General features: G+C 40.4%; 1 protein-coding gene across 2 annotated transcripts; it reads left to right on the top strand.

Moving 5' to 3' along the window:
* The first annotated feature begins 1,207 nt into the window (after positions 1-1,207).
* Positions 1,208-13,693, top strand: LOC142384161 (transmembrane and coiled-coil domain protein 3-like). Of its 2 annotated transcripts, none has more exons than XM_075470177.1 (4): positions 1,208-1,331; positions 8,906-9,885; positions 10,135-10,270; positions 11,757-13,693. In XM_075470177.1, the coding sequence occupies exons 1-4, from the start codon at positions 1,314-1,316 to the stop codon at positions 12,096-12,098; spliced, it is 1,476 nt and encodes a 491-aa protein (XP_075326292.1). In that variant the 5' UTR covers positions 1,208-1,313; the 3' UTR covers positions 12,099-13,693. The 2 variants fall into 2 exon arrangements, with proteins under 2 accessions (XP_075326292.1, XP_075326291.1); XM_075470176.1 differs by having other exon boundaries at positions 1,208-1,471.
* Positions 13,694-18,776: the final 5,083 nt, after the last annotated feature.

The following is an 18,776-nucleotide window of genomic DNA, read 5'->3' as shown; positions in this document are numbered from 1 at the left end:
AAATCAAATTCGCAATGCATCTATCTTTCTATGATTTTCCATCAGACACCCACTCTCTGCTATTGTCAGCATATTGTTCCCTGTGTAAATGTTCTTCATACCATATCTAAACAACTATCTGTTTTACAGTATAAACAACACATCTCGCTCCATATCTCATTTGTTTGCAGATATTCAGCTCTTGAAGTGAAACATACTTACTTTAATCTTGTCTTCTTTTTACTTTTCAACATTCCGCTGAGTCGTTTTGTGTTGATCTCACTGTGGACATGTTTTGAATATGTGGGTTTAGGATAATTTGTGACAGTTAAATGTAGCATTTTACACCCCTACTTTACCATCTAGGAGCTTTTATCTCAAGCACTCTCAAGAATAAACAGCATATCTTGAACTATTCAGAATTAGTCTTCACTGCAGACAGTTCAGCACTTGTAAACACAATCTGACATCATATTTACTTTGGTGTTATAAAGAACAGTGTGCAAAACAAGTCCACAGTATTTGTAATACACGGCACTTTCCCACCGTGGCTCTGCCACTTTAAAACTACACATTTCTCCTGATAATCAGCATCAATTCATACATTTTGGAGAATGTAATAATTATTAGACAGTATATAACAGTAGAGTAAAGTGATCATACTCAATATATATCTATATATGTCTATATATAGATATATAGATATATATATCATCTTCTTTCTATCTATCTATCTATCTATCTATCTATCTATCTATCTATCTATCTATCTATCTATCTATCTATCTATCTATCTTACCGTCTTCATAATGTGTAAGTTTGTGGCTTTTCCTACTAAATTCTATCACACACAGTGTGAGTTGGACAAAGCACCCAGATGGGGTTCCTTGCAGACCATATTTTGAGTTTTTTTTTTTTTCAATACAAATCAAGCAATCGTTCGATTCAGAAAAGAGTCAAAAGATGAATCCATCATGAATATTCATTAGCTGCATTTGTTTGCTCACATCAATCGCAGCTGTAAGAACACTGTTAGATGAATGCATGAGTAGTAGTAACGGTCCAATTTAACTACACCCAATGTGGACATATCGCCAAACAGTTTCAGTGTTTTCTCGAGGACGGTTTCTATCTACCGCTAAACAGGCACATGTGTTGAAAGAGTTAAACCCTCCTCCCTCTTTTGCTCTCTGCAGAGACCAATAGGCGGAGTTTTGGCTTCACAAATAGTTGCTGTGTTTCGAAGAGTGCGGCCAGAGTGCGTGTACTTGGCTGGTGTGCATGAAGGAGGCAGAGAAAGAGAGAGAGAGAGAGGGAGAATAGGGGGACGAAACATGGATACGACTTCAGGGGTGAGTTGGAGACGAGTCTCGATACCGAAATGACTAACCATTAGCTCCTCACTGGCTGGAGACGGGAGGTTATTATGCCCAGCCCGAACGTGTCCCTGCGAAGTTTGTCTGAAGTAGAAAGATACGTCAGCCGCCGGATGGTGAGTATCATGAGTTGGTGTGGTTTTTTTTGTGCTGTATTGTTGTGTCACAAGTCAGCTCCCACACTGTACCAGCGATGCATTGTTGTCTCTTTAGCTCCACGTCATGTGAGACCAACAGCTGCGCCGCTATAAAGCTCCACACTTCTTCTAACAAAGAGCTTAAAGGTAACCCGGTTACACATTTGGGCGGACATAATACAAAAAAAAAAAGGGCAGGTCCCCAAGAAGGCGTCGGTGTCCCTGATCCTTGGAGCATCTGTTAGTGGACATTTGGGAAAAAAAAACGTGTACAGAAGGCAAAGTCATGGCGTTAAGGACTTTCCGTTAGCAGTGAATGAAGTACAATATGTTTGCGGCTTTATGTCAGACATTGTGAAAGTTCGGAGACAACTATATATTATCATGACGCGCACGCCAAATGCGTCCTCAGCGCTGTCTCCACTCTTATTTTAAAATGTGGCACCGTCTGTTTTGTTGTTGTAGCGCATCGTTTTAGCGAAAGATTGGCGGATTTCTGATGAGTTTTTATCTTTTCTTTCTTTAGTGGATGTTGACGACCAAAACAGTCACTTAAAGGCTGTGCTTTGTGCACATGTCTGCATTTGTCATCAGATGTTTCTGATACTACCAAATGCTGTCCAACAAAACAGCAGCACAGCTGAGGAAACACCCTCAGCCTCCGCAGTAGAACTGTGACAGAATTCACAGTATTAACAGGAACTGAAAGGTCTGATCGATGCATTTACCAAGGTGTGGTGTTGCTCTCCGTCTGAACAGTATTTATGCGTTTGTGGCAACTCAGTGACTCAGTGCCTGACCCAGTTTTTCCGAAGTAAAACTTACACACTTATCCATCCCTGTCCCTGGTGTATTTTAACAATTAAATAATGGCTGCCTAACTCCTACTTAATATTGTAGTGAATGTAAAGACAAAAAACACACTTATTCGATTATTTTCCCTACAACAAATGACCTTTTATTTCTTTTGCATCATAATTATCTCATAAACAGTGTTTATTAGTACACAGAGGATTTGATCCTACTAAAAATGTAATGAAAACGTGAGGAGCACGTTGAGGGAAATGTTCTAATTTCTAACACCGTTTTCCAAAAAATTGTCACACTGTAAGAAAATGCTTTTGACACTGGGATAAATGTAATTACTGCCGTGCTTGATTAGTTATCATATCAACATACACGAACCGAGTCAAGTAAAGGCACGTATTATGCAAATTTTTCAACATTTGCATAATACGTGACTCACCCTTTCTTTAGACACTTATATAGAAATATCGAAACTCCCCATATCCAAAAAATAATAACATTTAACCGAAAACTATAACAGGCTTTGTGACACAAAGTTTCAGCTAATGATAATGTATGATAAGTTCCAAAGTCCCTGTGACCAACCAGCTAAAGTATGCACTTAAAGCAGGGGCTCTGAGTGGCAGTGACACCGAGAAGGAAAGATACGAGATTCTTGTGCAACCAGAAATTCTCCTTTTCTCTATCAGCCCTCAGACCTGAGCTCAGTCACCGCCAGTCCTCAGAGGTGGAGCATCACACTTTGGCCTCTGAGGGCGTTGTAGAAACTATTAAAACTCATCTGCCACCCAGTGAAGAGACTCAACACTTAATCCTGTGAGTGAATGAAATTCTTTTGAGAGATTCATACTCGAATCGTCTTAGCCAGCTAGCGGTGCCGTATCACAAAATCGGTGGAATGGAACAACACATCTGAATATTTGGCTGGTTTATTGGCACTGGACTGCGCCGTTGTGCGTTTTCCTCATCCTGTTGGCCTCAGATAACATTCCAGATTTGTTCCTCAAAAAAAGCCATTGTGCAGCAGCAGATATACTAGGTCAGAGGCCAGACATGATGCAACGTTTTGGATTTCATGACTTGGTTCCTTAACGTGTCTTTAACCCAAGTGAATGGGGCCTTTGTGGAGGTTTATGCAACCAGTCGGCCTATGTGTTAACCATGCACTTTAAATATACCTGTTTTTATCATATTTATATTATCAGACAGAAGGCAGACATCAGTCATCACATAAGCACTATTTTCTATAATAAGCTGTGTGTGCTTTGCAAATGGGTACTTTTTAAAAAGTTCAAGTTGTTTATGTTTTTCATGGTTAATGAAGTGCTTTGGTCCTCACTGACACATCATTGCCTCTATTCCACCTCTCTTTTTTAATCAGCACAGTGACTATACCGGCATATTTACTTTAACTGAATCCCACTCCATGCTCAGCAAGTACACATTGGTAGTGGTAATGGATTATTGATTTAGTCCTGGACCAGCTTGTCATTGAGATTATAGTGAATTGGCATTAAGCAATTTATTCGCCAGATCTCTCTGGGTATATTTATCCAGGAAACTTAAGGCCTCAAACTCCGTTGCTGCTTAGTTTTTTTTTCTGCTTCTCTTCAGATGAGGCTCAGTGTTTGGCCTCTGAGTCAAGAAACAAGTCAAAGTTTAGCTACACGGGCAGCTGTGGGATGCAGATGAGAAGAGGAGGTGGAGATGTTGAGTCAGCTCTTTGACTTAAATGTACGATGTGCTCCTCTGTGCTCTCTGTCTCTGGTTTTCTCCGCCTCTCCCTGTGTGAGCCCTGGCTCTGGGAGAGGGTCTGTATCCATGAGGATCAGCTGGAGGGAATACCAATAAGCGTTGCAGTCTTCTTCCCCACTGGTTCTGTTCTCTGCTGAAGGGATGGTTTTGTTCCATCTTTTCGAGCGTGCCAGCTCTATTGCCTTGCGTGCATGTATGGGCTACCCAGTCAAAAGCAATGACACAACTCTTAATAGGTGCCACTTTGTGCCACACATCAATGCCTTGTTGATAAGATCAAATTTCTGCAGACCACTGCAAACACCTGTGTTTGTATTTGCATGTGTCTGTGTGCCTGCATGACTTGACCCTGTGGTTTCAAAAGAATACAGCTGCGATTGTGAGTTTGTACAAACATTACTTCCTCATCAAGGGAACAGCGTGTTGCTGTTTGCATGAATAAGTCTGCAGTTCAAATAATGTTCCCACTAAAGAGAAAGAAAACCAGCTAAGCAAGAAAAACACTCAGTTTCTGTGAATTCTGCTAATCTGAATCAATATTTATTTTACCATTACTGCTCAGTTGTTAGTCAACATCCACTGCATACCCACCCAGTTCTGAATAATTTGTGAGCTTTCACCCTACTCTAGTTCAGGACTTCATTCTGAGTTGCTGCTCTGACTGTTTTTTTATGGTGCTGCAGTAGGATGATGAGGTCTGCTTTTGCATGAAAAATTGAATCACTAACGAGATCATTGATCCAAGAGGGAGGGAGCACACTGCAGTGCAAGATGAGCAGCATCTGCAGGTTTTATTCACTCCAGTGGCCCCAGAGTTTCATCTCAGATATGAGTGGATTTCTTGGGCATAACAACACACAGCTTCGCCTTGTTGGGTTAACATTTAGGCTTATGCAGATGGGACGGATCTTTATGTTATGCTGTTTGGTGGGGTCAGAGCATATTAAATGGGTCATAGTGTTGGACAGACGCTGTGTGCTATGTAGGGCACTGAGGGTGACAGGGGGGCTTGTAGAGGGCTGAGATGTGAGAGAGGCACCCTGAGGGCACGAGGAAGAATCCAGCAGATCTTGTTGGCGGAGATGATGCTGATGATTGGGGTGACGTGTGCTGCTGAGCAGCATCTTTTTCTTTTCTTCTATCTCATATCTGTGTCAGCTTTTCCAGGGCACTCTTGGCCTTCTCTCCCATCTTGGATGCAAATTTCAAAAACAAGATCTTGGTTATTTTATAGGGAAAAAAAACATGTTTCTCACATATTTTTAGGACTCAGAATCACACAGCACAGCTTTTGAATCGAGTTATCAGCTTTTAACCCATGCAGTTGATCCTGTTGCTCAGAAATACCAAGAACTGTGGGTGGTCCCTCTATCTCATCCACTTGAACCTGCGTTTCATTCAGTGACCTTTCAGTTCAGGGTTGCTCACGTAACTATGCTTAACTGCTGCTGTGCTGTAACTGCCTTTCCCCTTGTTACTGGGCTTTAATCCCCCCCCCCCCCCCCCCCCCCTCATCACGGACCAGAAACCATCAATACTTCCCATCCTGCCCCCTGCTACCTCTATAACCCTGGAGAATGCATAAGTGTGAAAAGTGGGGCAGCTCCTGATGCAGATTTGGAAGGACATTTTATTAGTTTGAGGCTACTTCATTTAAGCAGAGCCACTCATCCAGGCAGACATTCTGATTGCACCTGCAGTTTGTCAGAGTGAGTGGAAATCTTGAGTCGCAGCAGCGATGATGGGGGGGGGGGGTTGCAATTTCATCAAATCTCTCATCAGGAAATTGGCTGATGCTGTGCTTGCTGTTTGGTGTAGTTAGTGAGAAAAACATGTGGGTTGTGTAATTCCTGTTATGTGCGTTGATCTGATGTTTTGGGCCCCATCTTGTCAAAGTCCACCTTGTTTTTGTATCAGAGTGAACGCTCCTTGGCCCAGCTGTATTCAGCAAGGAATTTTCTGCTCCAGGGCAGTGTAAATGTGGAGGCTATGTTGACGATCTTTTGCAGACGCAATCCCGTCCTGTCCAGGTCGGCTCTTCTGCTTGCCAGTGATTCATCGATAGATCCCAGGTGGCTATTTGATCTATTTTTTCTTATACCACATTGATGTTATCAAAGAACCTCGAGGATGTGCACTCAGACTGCTGTAGTCCATTTTTGGCCTGTAATGCCACAAGGGAGAACATTTCAAAGTAAACGCTTGTGGTAGGAGGGCGCCTGAGGACTCAGCTTAGTTCCACCGTGCAGAAACAGCTTATTCTCAATGCTGTCCGATTGAACAGGCAGTTCTTTGTGTTTGTCATTTGACATCTGAAAAGACTTGGTAATATGAGCAACCTACACACCAGCCTGCCTTGGACTGTCTCTTGAGGAAGGAGCTTGTCAGTCTCTTCTTTCTGTTGTATGACAAAAAGGTCTGACAAAGGGGGTAGCTCACTGTATGCATGAATTGTTTAGATGGGGCTTCACTGGATGGAGCTGGGTTGTGACTGGATGCAGGGCTCCTCAGGCTATACGTCAGGCCAGTGAATCCATATGCAGCAGCTCGGTCCTCAACAGAGCAGAGGTAGGAGATGACAAAGTGTGCTTTTTTCCCTCTGTACAGAGAGAGTTCTGTGTACAAGAGGGACGGATGCCAGAGAGGTTGGGATGAGAGCAGAGGCTGAAGGACCCCTGGCATGCTTGTAGAAAAAAGCATGGAATTCTCTGCTTCGGCAATAAACATAAAAAGTGTGTAGAGTTACAAGCAAATTAAGCCTGATGACATTGCTAATTTACGTAAGAGCACTTTAGCTTCAACTTTTGCATTAGTGGTGCTCCCACTAATACAAACAGCTTATTTGTAATGAATGTCTACATTAGCACAGTCTGGGGTCATGAGTTTTAAAGCACCTTTACGGTTGTTTTTGGACCTGCCCCTTGTTGGGTCTACCTTTATTGTCCATTGTGTCATTAAAGTGTTCTTCTATGTTAAATTGTTTATCACGTATGTGTTTCTGCCATCTTGAAAGGGACGACCTGGAAGAAGAGATATTATTTATCTCAATGGGACCTTCCTGCTTAAATGAAAAGCAAATGAAAAAATAAAATGAATAGAAATGATTGATTTGAGGTAGCTTAAGCCCAAGTTTTTAGACATTTTACCTGTCAAACTTAACCAAACTTTATAGAATCACCAATTGTAGGAAGCCAAAGGTGTTCAGTTCAGAAGCTCATCATTTTCAAAATCCATTAATATCCATATCTCTACAAGTCTTTATTTACTATTATTTATTATTAAAACGTGCCGTGAGGTGTTGGGAACAATTCGGTGAGACAATCTGGCAATCCAATACTGCCATCCTTAGAGAAGGCACAAAGCAGCTTCTGTGTACACAAAACGGTGACATACATTCTAGTAATAAATTCAAGATCTCAGAGATGACACACCAGATTCTTTGTATCCAAGGCACTGGCCTCAAACAAGTTTAACAGGTTGATCATGAGCTCATAGTTTCACAAGCAAGTGAATAGAATGTACATGCATAATTGGATACAACTGAATTTCCACAGTGTTGAGAGAGGAATAGTCCTACTCAAAAGTGTTCTCTTTTAGTCTGAACATTTACTACATGTCATTCAGTGTGTGCAGCAGTATACATCTAGTGATATTAAACATGTTGTTAAATGTTAACTCTTGAATCCCACATGACAACCATGTGTTAAGGAACATCAGTATTTGGTTAACTCTAGATGCATTAAATGTGAATGTACTTAGCTTGCGGTATGTGACCGTTACATGACGATGTTGCACTGCTGGGCGGGATTGAGTCCTAAGTCTGCTTGAGTTAGCTGGAATTTGTTTATGTGCTTGAATAGCAGTGTTACATTTGTGATGGATTAGTGCTACTTTGTACCGCTTGCTGTACAACATTTTGAATGAGGCTTTATCAGCTTACACTTCCTGTCCTCACACTGGTGGTGTACTGTGATCAGCCTTCAAAATGCAGCGATATCTTCGCCACTATTGCAGTTTTGTTGCACATGAAGTCACACTTTTTCTCTAAAAACGATGTTCAGAAACCTAATTAAAGTCGTACTTCGTTTTTTTTCTCCCTTAAGTTTCCTTCTTATGGAGCATCTTCTGGTTCGCCACCATGATTAAGACTGCTTACTGGAACTTTACATGCTTACTGCGTTACTTCCTCAAAATCTGCAGAAGAGAAGTCTTAGTTCTGTACGGGTCATTGAACTTTTTACCCAGCAGTCAAAAAAAGTAAATGTAGTGTTGGGCCTTGATGCAGAGAAATGGTAATTACCGGCAGAAGTAGAGAACAGTGTCTGCAAAAGGATTTTCAGTGCCTTATGGCTTTGTGTGACATTATCACTGACCTACATTAGATGCACATGGTCCACTTCTTTTTCAAATATTTCATAGCTGTAATCTGAATGTTGTCATCTGTGTTAACACCATGAACAAACAGGATTAAGGCCTGTGTCTTAAAAAGCAGCAGATGTGCCAAACAAGAGCATTGCAGACATGCCCAGATGGCCTCACAGTGTCAATATTAAAATAGTCTAGAAGCAACAATAATAATAACTGAATAGTTTGATGAAGTGCTGCACTGTTAAATACACAAATGCATGGGAATACAGCATAAATTAAAGTGTACATTGTATTGATGGAGGAGGCAATGTATACTCTTGATACTCAGTGATGCAAGTCAAAACTTCAGAATAAAGTTATATTTAAAAAGCAGAACAAAAACATCTTCTTTTTTAGTTTTGTTATTTTTGCATTAGATTATACTTATAAGACAAAGATCCTCTTCATAACTACACATCTCAACTTTGTTTCCACTCCTTATAGGACCAGAGTATCGAGGGTGGATTTCCCGGCCTGCCTGTGTCAATGCGCCGGGGCTCTTCAGATAATAATCTGGATCTGGACCTTTGTGATGGAAGCCCGTTTTTCGGCTTGGAGGTCCAGCGAAGTCGGTCTTGCTTGGACAGTCTGCAGCAGAAGATACTGAAAGTCACAGAACAGCTGAAGATTGAGCTAACGGCAAAAAACGAGAACGTAGCAGAGTACCTGAAGCTGATGAACAGTGCGGATAAGCAGCAAGTGGGGCGTATCAAGCAAGTCTTTGAGAAGAAGAACCAGAAGTCAGCTCAAAACATCGCCCAGATGCAGAAGAAGCTGGAGCAGTACCATCGAAAGATGAAAGACCGTGAAATCCATCACAGCCCATCCCCTCACCATCCCGCAGCCAAACACAGCACCTTACCCCGAGAGTCCCCCAGAGAGCTGCTGAGGGACATGACTGGCAGCGGCCGACACCCGACAATGGACAAGATCAAAACCATCGGACCGGGTGTTTCTCTCTCCCCTCCTTTCTTCTTCAGCAAGCCCAAAGACCTTGCTAATGCCATCAGGAACAAGTTTGGCAGCGCAGATAACATTGCCCACCTCAAAACCACTCTGGACTCTTCCGCCCACATGCCCACTGACAGCGCGGGGAAAGGGCTGAGCAGCAGCACCTCTTTAGTGGGCAAGCTCAAATATCCCAGTGATGATGAGTGCTCCTCTGGCAGCGCCTCCATTTCCGCAGACAGCAATGGCAACCCTGGGATGGGAGGAGTGTCTGCAGGGCAGTTGCAGGGTCAAGGCCATGGCCAGGAGCTGCAGGCAGGGGTAGACGACCTGAACAAACTGGACCTGTGCTTGGAGGAGGTGAAGGAGATCAAAGATGCCCAAAGCCAGCTGGAGGAGGATATTGAAGAGATAAAGGGACAGTATAAGAGAGAGCATGGCATTATCAGTCAAACACTACAGGAGGAGAGATACAGGTATGTTTATTTGACTTCATTTCCCCTTACATAATGCACCACCAGAGCTGATATTTAACACTATTATATCAGGAGAAAAACAGACAAATTCCGTATCTAAAAGGTAAAGAGGCTTAGCACTGAGATAATTTGGAGGTGTTGGCTAAATGGTAGCAGTAACTCTTTAAGTTAACTTACGCAGTACTAATATATTTTAATCTGCCTGCAAGTATCAATATTTAACCGACATTTCTGTTTCCCAACTTGCAGGTATGAGCGTTTGGAAGACCAGCTGAACGACCTGACAGAACTTCATCAACATGAGATGGCAGATCTGAAGCAGGAACTGGCCAGCATAGAAGAAAGAGTGGCCTACCAGGCTCATGAACGGGCCAGGGACATACAGGTTAATAACAGAGAGCCATGATGTTGTAATACTTCACATGTAAAGTGCAGCTATGCAGCTTATCAGTTTGTCATTTGCATTGTTGTTTCCAAAGCAAGCTGTGTATATGAGCACAAACTGCAGTGATTAGTAAATCATGCACACCCCATGTTTTAATGAAAATATTTCAGACAATATATCACACATTGAAACTACTATATTTGAATGTTTTTTTTAAATGTATGCTAATTTTCAACAAAAGTTTTAGCAATATATTTAAAAAGATTTGAGACCAGGCATGTTAGCCACTGTGTTAAATTACTTCTTCTTCTGGTGTTTTTTGGAACCTTGGAGATCTGTTACTGTTTGTTTGAACGGAGGTTCTGGCTGCTCAACTGTTGGTGGGTCCCCTTTCGTCATATGTTTTGTTTCAAAGTGCTGCAAATATTTTCACTGGTTGACTTGTCTGGATTGTAGGCAGACCGGTTCAACACCTAGTTGTGGAAGCTGGCTTTTGGTTGTGGATGGTTGTGGAAGCTGGTGATATCAGTCCATGATTATCAGAGATTTCAGTTTTTGATTCTTCAGACCCCAGCAGTTTTAAACTTCATCTAAACCTTTAACATTAAACTTTCTTTTCTTTCTTTACTTAAGTTCGTAAAATGCAGTGATGAACTGTATTTGCTGACAATATTATTAGAACTTTTGATTTCCACTGAAAAACAGTATCTATTTTTTTTTATTGCAGTGCTTTCTGAGGCTCTGAAGATCCCAACCATTTAATACTGGCTTTCATTCAATACTAGATCTTTGTCATATAACGGTATTCTTTGTTTGATCATTTATTTGCCCACAAAGTCTTTCACAGAGTTCAGCCTCTCTCCATCTTTACTTCTGAAAGAGTCAGCCCCTCTGGGATCCTCTTTTTATATCCAGTCATGGAAATGCCAGTTAACCTCATTAGTTTAACAATGTTTCACTCAAGTTTATTTATTTTGTGTGTGTATGTGTGTGTGTGTGTTGGCACTATTCCATTTTTTTTTTATAAAAAAAACATTTTTCTGGCTCACTTGGAGGGTTTGAATTATTTACAAATGATTGAATAATTTTGTTCATATTTTACAGAGCATCAGAGTTTTTTTTTTTTTTTTTCCCCCAGAATCGAGGTTGTACAGGGGATCTTCAGAATACATTTTAATGGTGGCACTATTTTTAATGGTAGAAAATCTCAGTTTATAATATAACAACCTTGTCAGATATCCATTTATTGGACATTTTTGCGGTTCATATGATCACAATTGTTTGCATAAGAATATTTGCTTCCATCAGAGAGACACTGCTGTTGATTTGATAATTTTTTAACGACACATCCTTACAGTGCTACTGCTGTAACATAGTTAACATTTTATGGGAAAATTGGGATATTTTGGACCAAATGGTCTGCAAATCGCTCTATAACAACTTAAGCAATATTTTGAACTATAAAATCTCTCCCCATCTTTCTCAGGAAGCCCTTGAGTCGTGTCAGACGCGTGTGTCCAAGCTGGAGCTTCAGCAGCAGCAGCAGCAGCAGACGATCCAGCTCGAGAGCCCGGACGCCCGCGTCCTGCTGGGGAAGTGCATCAACATCATGTTGGCAATCATTACTGTCATCCTGGTGTGCGTCTCCACTGCAGCCAAGTTTGCCGCTCCACTGATGAGGAGCCGATATCATGTGGTAGCAACCCTCCTGGGCGTGTGTTTTTTGACCATATTCTGGAGGAGCTGGGACCGTTTACTGTATGCTATAGACAGGCTGTTAGTGCCTGCCAATAGTGACGACAACACTCTGAAAATTACATTAACATGAGTGCTGTCAGCTGTCAAAATCGCAGTGTCTAAGAAGATTGGTTGTACAACCTTCGGAGGACGTGATCTCGATGCATTTGTAGAATTCAATGTTTTTTAAAGACAGTGAAATGCAATTTTAGTGATTTTGTTTTTCTTCTTTCATTCTTTTTTGTGCTTTTCTATACCTTGAATGCGTGTAACAAACAATTTCAAATGAAGTGAAAAATAATATTTATGTAACTGCAGATTTGACTACTTCCTCACTAATAATTATTAAAATGATCAGATGATGTTATCGGTCAAATAAAGAAGGGTGAAGAATGGTGCATTTTCAATGCAGACAGACGTGGGTCTCATCCCCTTCAGTAAAAATAATTTCTCTGTTACATTTTGTTTCAGTCAGACTAAGATGTTCCTTAAAGGAATGTTTGGACACTTGGGGAAATATTCTTGGTCTCATATCTATGTGGTACATATAAAGCTTGTGCCAGCAGCTATTTAGCTTATCTTAGAATCTGTTATGTATAGTTTAAGAGGATTTAGTGCCTGTAGGTCGATTGTATTGCCTTTGAACATAGCTAGGCAAAGGTAAGCTAGCAAGCTGCTGGTTTTATCGAGATAAATAAGCATATTTCCCCATTTTTCTTTTTTAAATATTCTGTTTAGAGGAGAATCTACATTCTCAAGCAGAGGTTGTTGACATCTTTTTTTAAATATTCTGCTTTGTTTTAATCATTCCTTAATGTTTTGTTTGTCTAATGAAGTTTCTCAGTTAATTGTTGATGTTTTAAAGTGCAATATAGTTGATTTCTAAGAGCACTGATTTCAAAACCATTCCTGTCCGAGTGAGCGTTTTACATCTGAGTTTTAGAGGAGTGACGAGGTGTTGGTGCTGGTGGGGCGTGTCAGGAAGTGTCATTAATGCTGGCATGAGAGAACCATAACCACTGAAGCCACTGCTGGGCTCCGATAAGAACGTCCGTCTCCTCTCTCAAAGGCCAAAAATCAATCCAACTGCATTACCGTGCTGGCGACGTGGTAACTGCTACGCAGCACAGCGCTCCAGTGCAGGCCCACACGTATGCACATGCAAGCAACACAACACACAGTCTGTCACTTGAATTTCTATGTATAAATGTCTTATGGATTTTGTCTAGTTTCGTGGATATCTGTCTTTTACTAATAATGTGTTGCAGAGTTAGGAGGTTATACTGTGATATTAGGCTTTTTCTGAGGAAAAATGCAATTTCATTTTATTTCTAATTTTTTGAACAGGATCAACAAACAGCCTTGATGCTCCAGTGATACGAGAGGAGCACATTGCTGGCTCTCGTGATAAACAATGAGCCTTTTTTTTTTTAACACTCATGTTATATTTCATGTTTGTCCCATGAACATTGTGAGGATTTTTTTCTTCTTTTTTTTTTTTTTGGTTCTGTAGTTCTTTTTTTGTTCCTTTTCATGAGGAAGTTTGAGGAAGTTTTACATGCAGAACTATGATCTAGTTTACATTCTGTTTTCATCTTTGGTGCACCATGTGATCAGCCAGTTGTATTTTCAAACATCATGTGCCTTTGTCTGCTAATTCCTTTTAAATTAAACAAACCTTTTTAATCAGCATTTGACTGATGTTTGCAACTCATGGGCCTTTTCTATTAATATTCCATCCACGAGAAGTTTGTTGATGTGGATTACCATTAGAAAATAAACGATTATTCACTGTATGGTAATGTTCTGAAGAAGAAAATTGATGACAGATGAGAATTTGTTTACTCAGTTACTGGAAGTAAAGTATTTATATATTCAATGAGTCGGCTTTACATAAATTAACACTAGTTTTACCTTCCTTTAATTTTTCTTTTATTATTATTTATATGAGATGTATACAATTACATGATGCATACAGATAAGTCATAATAAATGCTAGCTGATATGGAGAGAGCCAGCATTCAAAGTATCAATAAAAGATTTTTTCTTTTAGATATGTAGTTTACTCATATGGTTGCTGTTCTGACAATAAGCAGAGTACAGACAGAACACAGACATGGAGTATGTAGATTATACGAATATCTTGTATGACATGCATAGTTTTTACGAGTGGATTAGGCAAATCAAAAGCAGCAGCAACCCAGAGAAGATATTCCAAAACAGAAGAATAGAGACCACCTGAGGGGAACGGTTACTGTCTTCAAGAATGGGTTACTATGGTAATTTTCAGAGATGTTGCAGGAAACATTCTGGCAATGTTCTTTTAAGGTTTTCACCAAAAAAAAACTATGTTCAGATTCTTTAAGTTGTTCGGAATAACCTTAAGGGAACCATTAGGGCACTCTCTAAACATTACACAGAGAATATTTAAGTGTTCTAGTGATAAACAACATTAGTAGAATGTTTCTTGAAGGTTGAAAAAAACTACTGGATATATTGGTGGGTATAGGATTAGGTTTGTTATAGCCGTCAACAATAACCAACAAAGGTCTGTCCGTATGGGAGAGAACAGTGACAAGTTAATATACATAATACACACACTCGTGAAAAAAATGTAACGTGCACATCTTTGTATTCTGACAACAAAATGGCTAATTATTTAAGATTATTTGCTCCTTGAGGGGTAAACTACAAAGATCTCAACTGATTCAGTGATTGAGGAACAGATGGAAGCAGTGGTGGCCAAGAATATTGCTTGGTATACACAGGATGCAATCAAAATGAATATATCTGCTTCTCATTTGGGTATAGAAACTAGAAAAAAGTTCTGGTTAGAAAAGTCTGCAATGTGGACAAATATTAGCAGTGATAATACCTACCTCTCACCAGTAGGGGGAACAGTTGCTGCACTGTTGATGTGACAGAGATCAAGACACAGATGATGTCAGTGGGGTTTGAGCATGTTCTTGATTAAAAAAAAAAATATGTATAAAGGATTTCTTATTAGTCTAAACCAGAGCCAGCACTTTCCACAAACATTACAACCGGACAGAATCTCTGCAGCACTGATATCAGTGTGAAAGAACAGAGCTGAATGTGGAAAGTACAGCTTTCCCTACTCGTGTACAATTGTGAGCATTTCTATTGCAGCATATTTCTATATGTTTAATTAATATTGAATCTAATTCATTCAGCATTGCATGCTGTGATCAAGAATGCTTTCTGTAGACTGATAAATGTGTGATGCAACTCCCACCAGTGTGGATTTTGATACCCAGGAAGAAGACGATTCAGTTCAATTTAAATTTACTTTAATGAATGAGCATTGCTCCAACAATATTGCACAGCCTAAGAAGTGCACAATGCCACATAAATTAGCCACAATACATGTGATATATCTGCTTTAACTGATGCCTCGCAGGAAAAGGCTAACAAAAAAATAGAAAAATATACATCTAAAATCATCAAAAGGGTAAAAACTTAGAATTTTCACTGTCTGAAACATCACTTGGACAGTGGATATAATGTCAAGATTAGATAAAAGAGAATATGACAGAATATCTGAACAGCAAAGCAAGCAAAAATTCCAAATGCAAAGGAGCTGCTTAGATGGTTTAACAGGTAAAATGTTCTGCCATGCAGCACTGATAGCCTTATTGCAAAGTTCAGCTTTAGATGCCTGCAAAGCAACAGCAGGACATGCACTCGTTTTGGAAACAGGTGGAGTGAACTGTGAAATTCATATTTGAGCTCTTTTGCCTTAATCACCAAAGGAGTTTTTGGATTAAAAAAAGAGAGCAGCCCTTGATGAAAAGAACTGCCTGCCAAATGTTAATCATGAGGTGAAAATACTTAGCTGTGGGCTTGTGTGCCAACTAGAAACGCAGGAAACACTGCACAGATCAAGTTGGCCCGAACAGAGCGGGGGAACAAACTACTAAGACGGGTAGGTGGAAAATTGATAATTCAGAAAGTCCCTTATCTAGCAACAATAATCACCTGCCAACTATTTTATTTACCATGGTCGCTACAGTTCAAATTACTGAGTTATTGCCCCAGTATTCGCACCTGCCACAATTAATCTTTCAAATTCAGACCTACGGTTCTGGCTCAACAGTGTGCATGGTTCAGTCTGTGTCATTAGTGCCTGCCTGCATCCCAGGCAGAGGTAAGGATACATGGTGAGATGCATGAACAGAAAAGAAGATGATGGACACGTAGCCTAACTAGGACTCTCTGGCAGTCACAGTGTTTTCATAATGTATGAGACCTTAATCTTAAGAGCGGAGTAGTATACACATATGTCTGTGTGTGTGTGTGTGTGTGTGTGTGTGTGTGTGTGTAGGAGGACCAGCTGTGTTTTATGCATTTGTGCAGCAACCAAGGCCTCTAGGGAAGAAAAAATACTGACTGGTGTGAAGCAAAAATCTTAACACACACAGCCACCCACACACACACACAGGCTCAAAAACAGGGATTATGAGCTATATTTGTAGGTGTGAATGGAGAGCAATTTTTCCTTTCCCAATCTCTTGCTCCTCTTTATCATACTGTTGAGCGCTTCCCTTTGATGTGCGCTCCAATCCTGAGTGTTTTCCATTGTGCCGTCCCTTGTGGCTTCTCGAGCTCACTGGCCTATTCACTGGGCTCCATAATGAGCTGCTAATTATCCCAGGACCTCATCTAGAATATTTGGGCCCGCAGCTAAGCCTCCTCCTTAGACAGGTTGGCATGGTGACTGTAGGGTACAAGACCTGGAGGAGGCCACCAAAAGGACTGCCGCAGCTTTACTCCTGCTTTCTTCTTTATAGACGAGGAGTGAGAAGGACCCGTTATTTTCTCTCTAAAGAGGACAGAGGATATTGTGGGAAGTATAGTTTAAAAAATAAAAATAAATTGTTCTATGTGTAAGTTTAAGTGTTTAAAAGTATATGTATGAGTTTAGTGTTTTTGTGGCACTCATGCATGAGCTCAAATTATGGGAAAGTTCTGACCTCTTTGGCAACTTCCACACTGAATTACGTACTCTTCTGGTCGCACTGGGCCCTTCCCGTTTCCTGTTTATGGTGTCATGGAAACAGTCCATGTTCTTTTCCTCAATTTTTGCACAATAACATGAAAACTTACCCTGCTTCGAGAAATCCGCCTCAGTTTCCTACTTGTGCCCCTCTGTGACGTTGCAGTGTCTGTAACCAGAATTAGAACTTCCAATAATGAATACATGGAAATAGCTGGTAGAAAATTCCAATTTTATGGAGACATTTGTCATCAAGATCCACATATAAATCAGCTCTTAAAACGCCCTAATTCAAAGGCACCTCCAATTTTCTTTTAGTTGCTAAGCAACCATACAGTGCCACAGTGATGCTTGGAGTTAAAGGCTGGCAGACCAGTGGTGAAAAAGTGGATTGTTGGGTGAATTATGGTCCTTAATAGCTCAGAGGTTCCATTATATAGCCAGCTGACAATAACAATGATACACTGTCACTGCAGAGTAATTATATAGCCTGATGATCCCCACAGTGTATCCACAAACAAATGGTTGGACTGAGCTTTTTGCTACTCAATCACTGACACTGCAAAAAACTGCTTTTGAAATATTTTTGAGGGATTCAACTAACAGCTCCAAGTTTTCTCCTGATTTCCTTTATGTTTCCACAATGCACAGAGAAATCACAAAATCACAGATTTCTTGAAGCGCACACATCTATTCGAATAGACTTTTCCGCTGCAAAAGTCATAGAATATGTAGTTGAGTGCTTCAGTTTAATTTATCTCATTGTTCTGTGCCAGTCTCTACATTAACAGCCTTTTTGAAACTGAGCGGCCAAGTTCTGGCAGTTCTGGTTGGTGACAGCACCAATTGCCCGAAACACCAAGTTTGTGGAGCATTTAGCAACAAAGATGGTTGATATTCAATTAAGCACTCTCTATAGTTCAGAACAGAATTTAGAGCCATATTAGTTGTTCTGTAAAAAGGATATTGTATTACATTACCTTAGGCTAAATTAGCATGCTAACACTCTCTTGTTAGCATTAAATGCAAAGTAGCCACTGCTGAGGCCGATGGGAATGTGGCATTGCAGGCCTTTGTTAATACCCCCAAATATTAGTAACTGAAATATGACTGTATGATAGGAGAAAGAGTCAGAGTTGTACAAATGTGGTATGGTAGTTGTCTTCTGTGTACCTTATATGTTCACTCACATCTAATCATGTAGACATTTCAGAAAAGGTGATAAATACCAGCAGTCACGCCTTTTAGAGGATCACTAGCAACAGTAAGAGTCATACTCTATGTACCTAGTATGATTTTTATGGAAATCAACTGAATTGTTATGGAGATATTTCAGCGCAGAATTGAAGCTCACATTCATGATGCACTTTTGTGTCAATTAAGTGTCAACATCCTGATTCAAACAAGTGCCCCACTCAGGACAACACAAATGAAGGATGGTGTATGTAAAGAAAGAACAAACTCTTATTGTTTTGTGTGTGTGTCAATTTGCATTGCATTTCAAATTCCGGCTTACATTCCTGAGATGTTTACTGTTGCTGTGGGGGCCATGTCTATGACTTGTTGAATCTGGACAAGACAAAGACCACAGTATGAGCAGACTGGAGAGATTCCCTTCATATGACCTCACTTTCTGGGAGGGATCTTTGTTATGGACCAGCTAATTTTGTGAGACCTCATTCTAGAAGACACTTTACATTTTTTTCATTACTATCTAAAATGAAGTGTGACTACGAAAATGGTGTCAATTTC

Source organism: Odontesthes bonariensis, chromosome 7, assembly GCF_027942865.1.
Source record: "Odontesthes bonariensis isolate fOdoBon6 chromosome 7, fOdoBon6.hap1, whole genome shotgun sequence".
Lineage (NCBI taxonomy): Eukaryota > Metazoa > Chordata > Actinopteri > Atheriniformes > Atherinopsidae > Odontesthes > Odontesthes bonariensis.
Note: the sequence above shows the minus strand (reverse complement) of the source record. Positions and strands in the feature narration are given on the sequence as shown.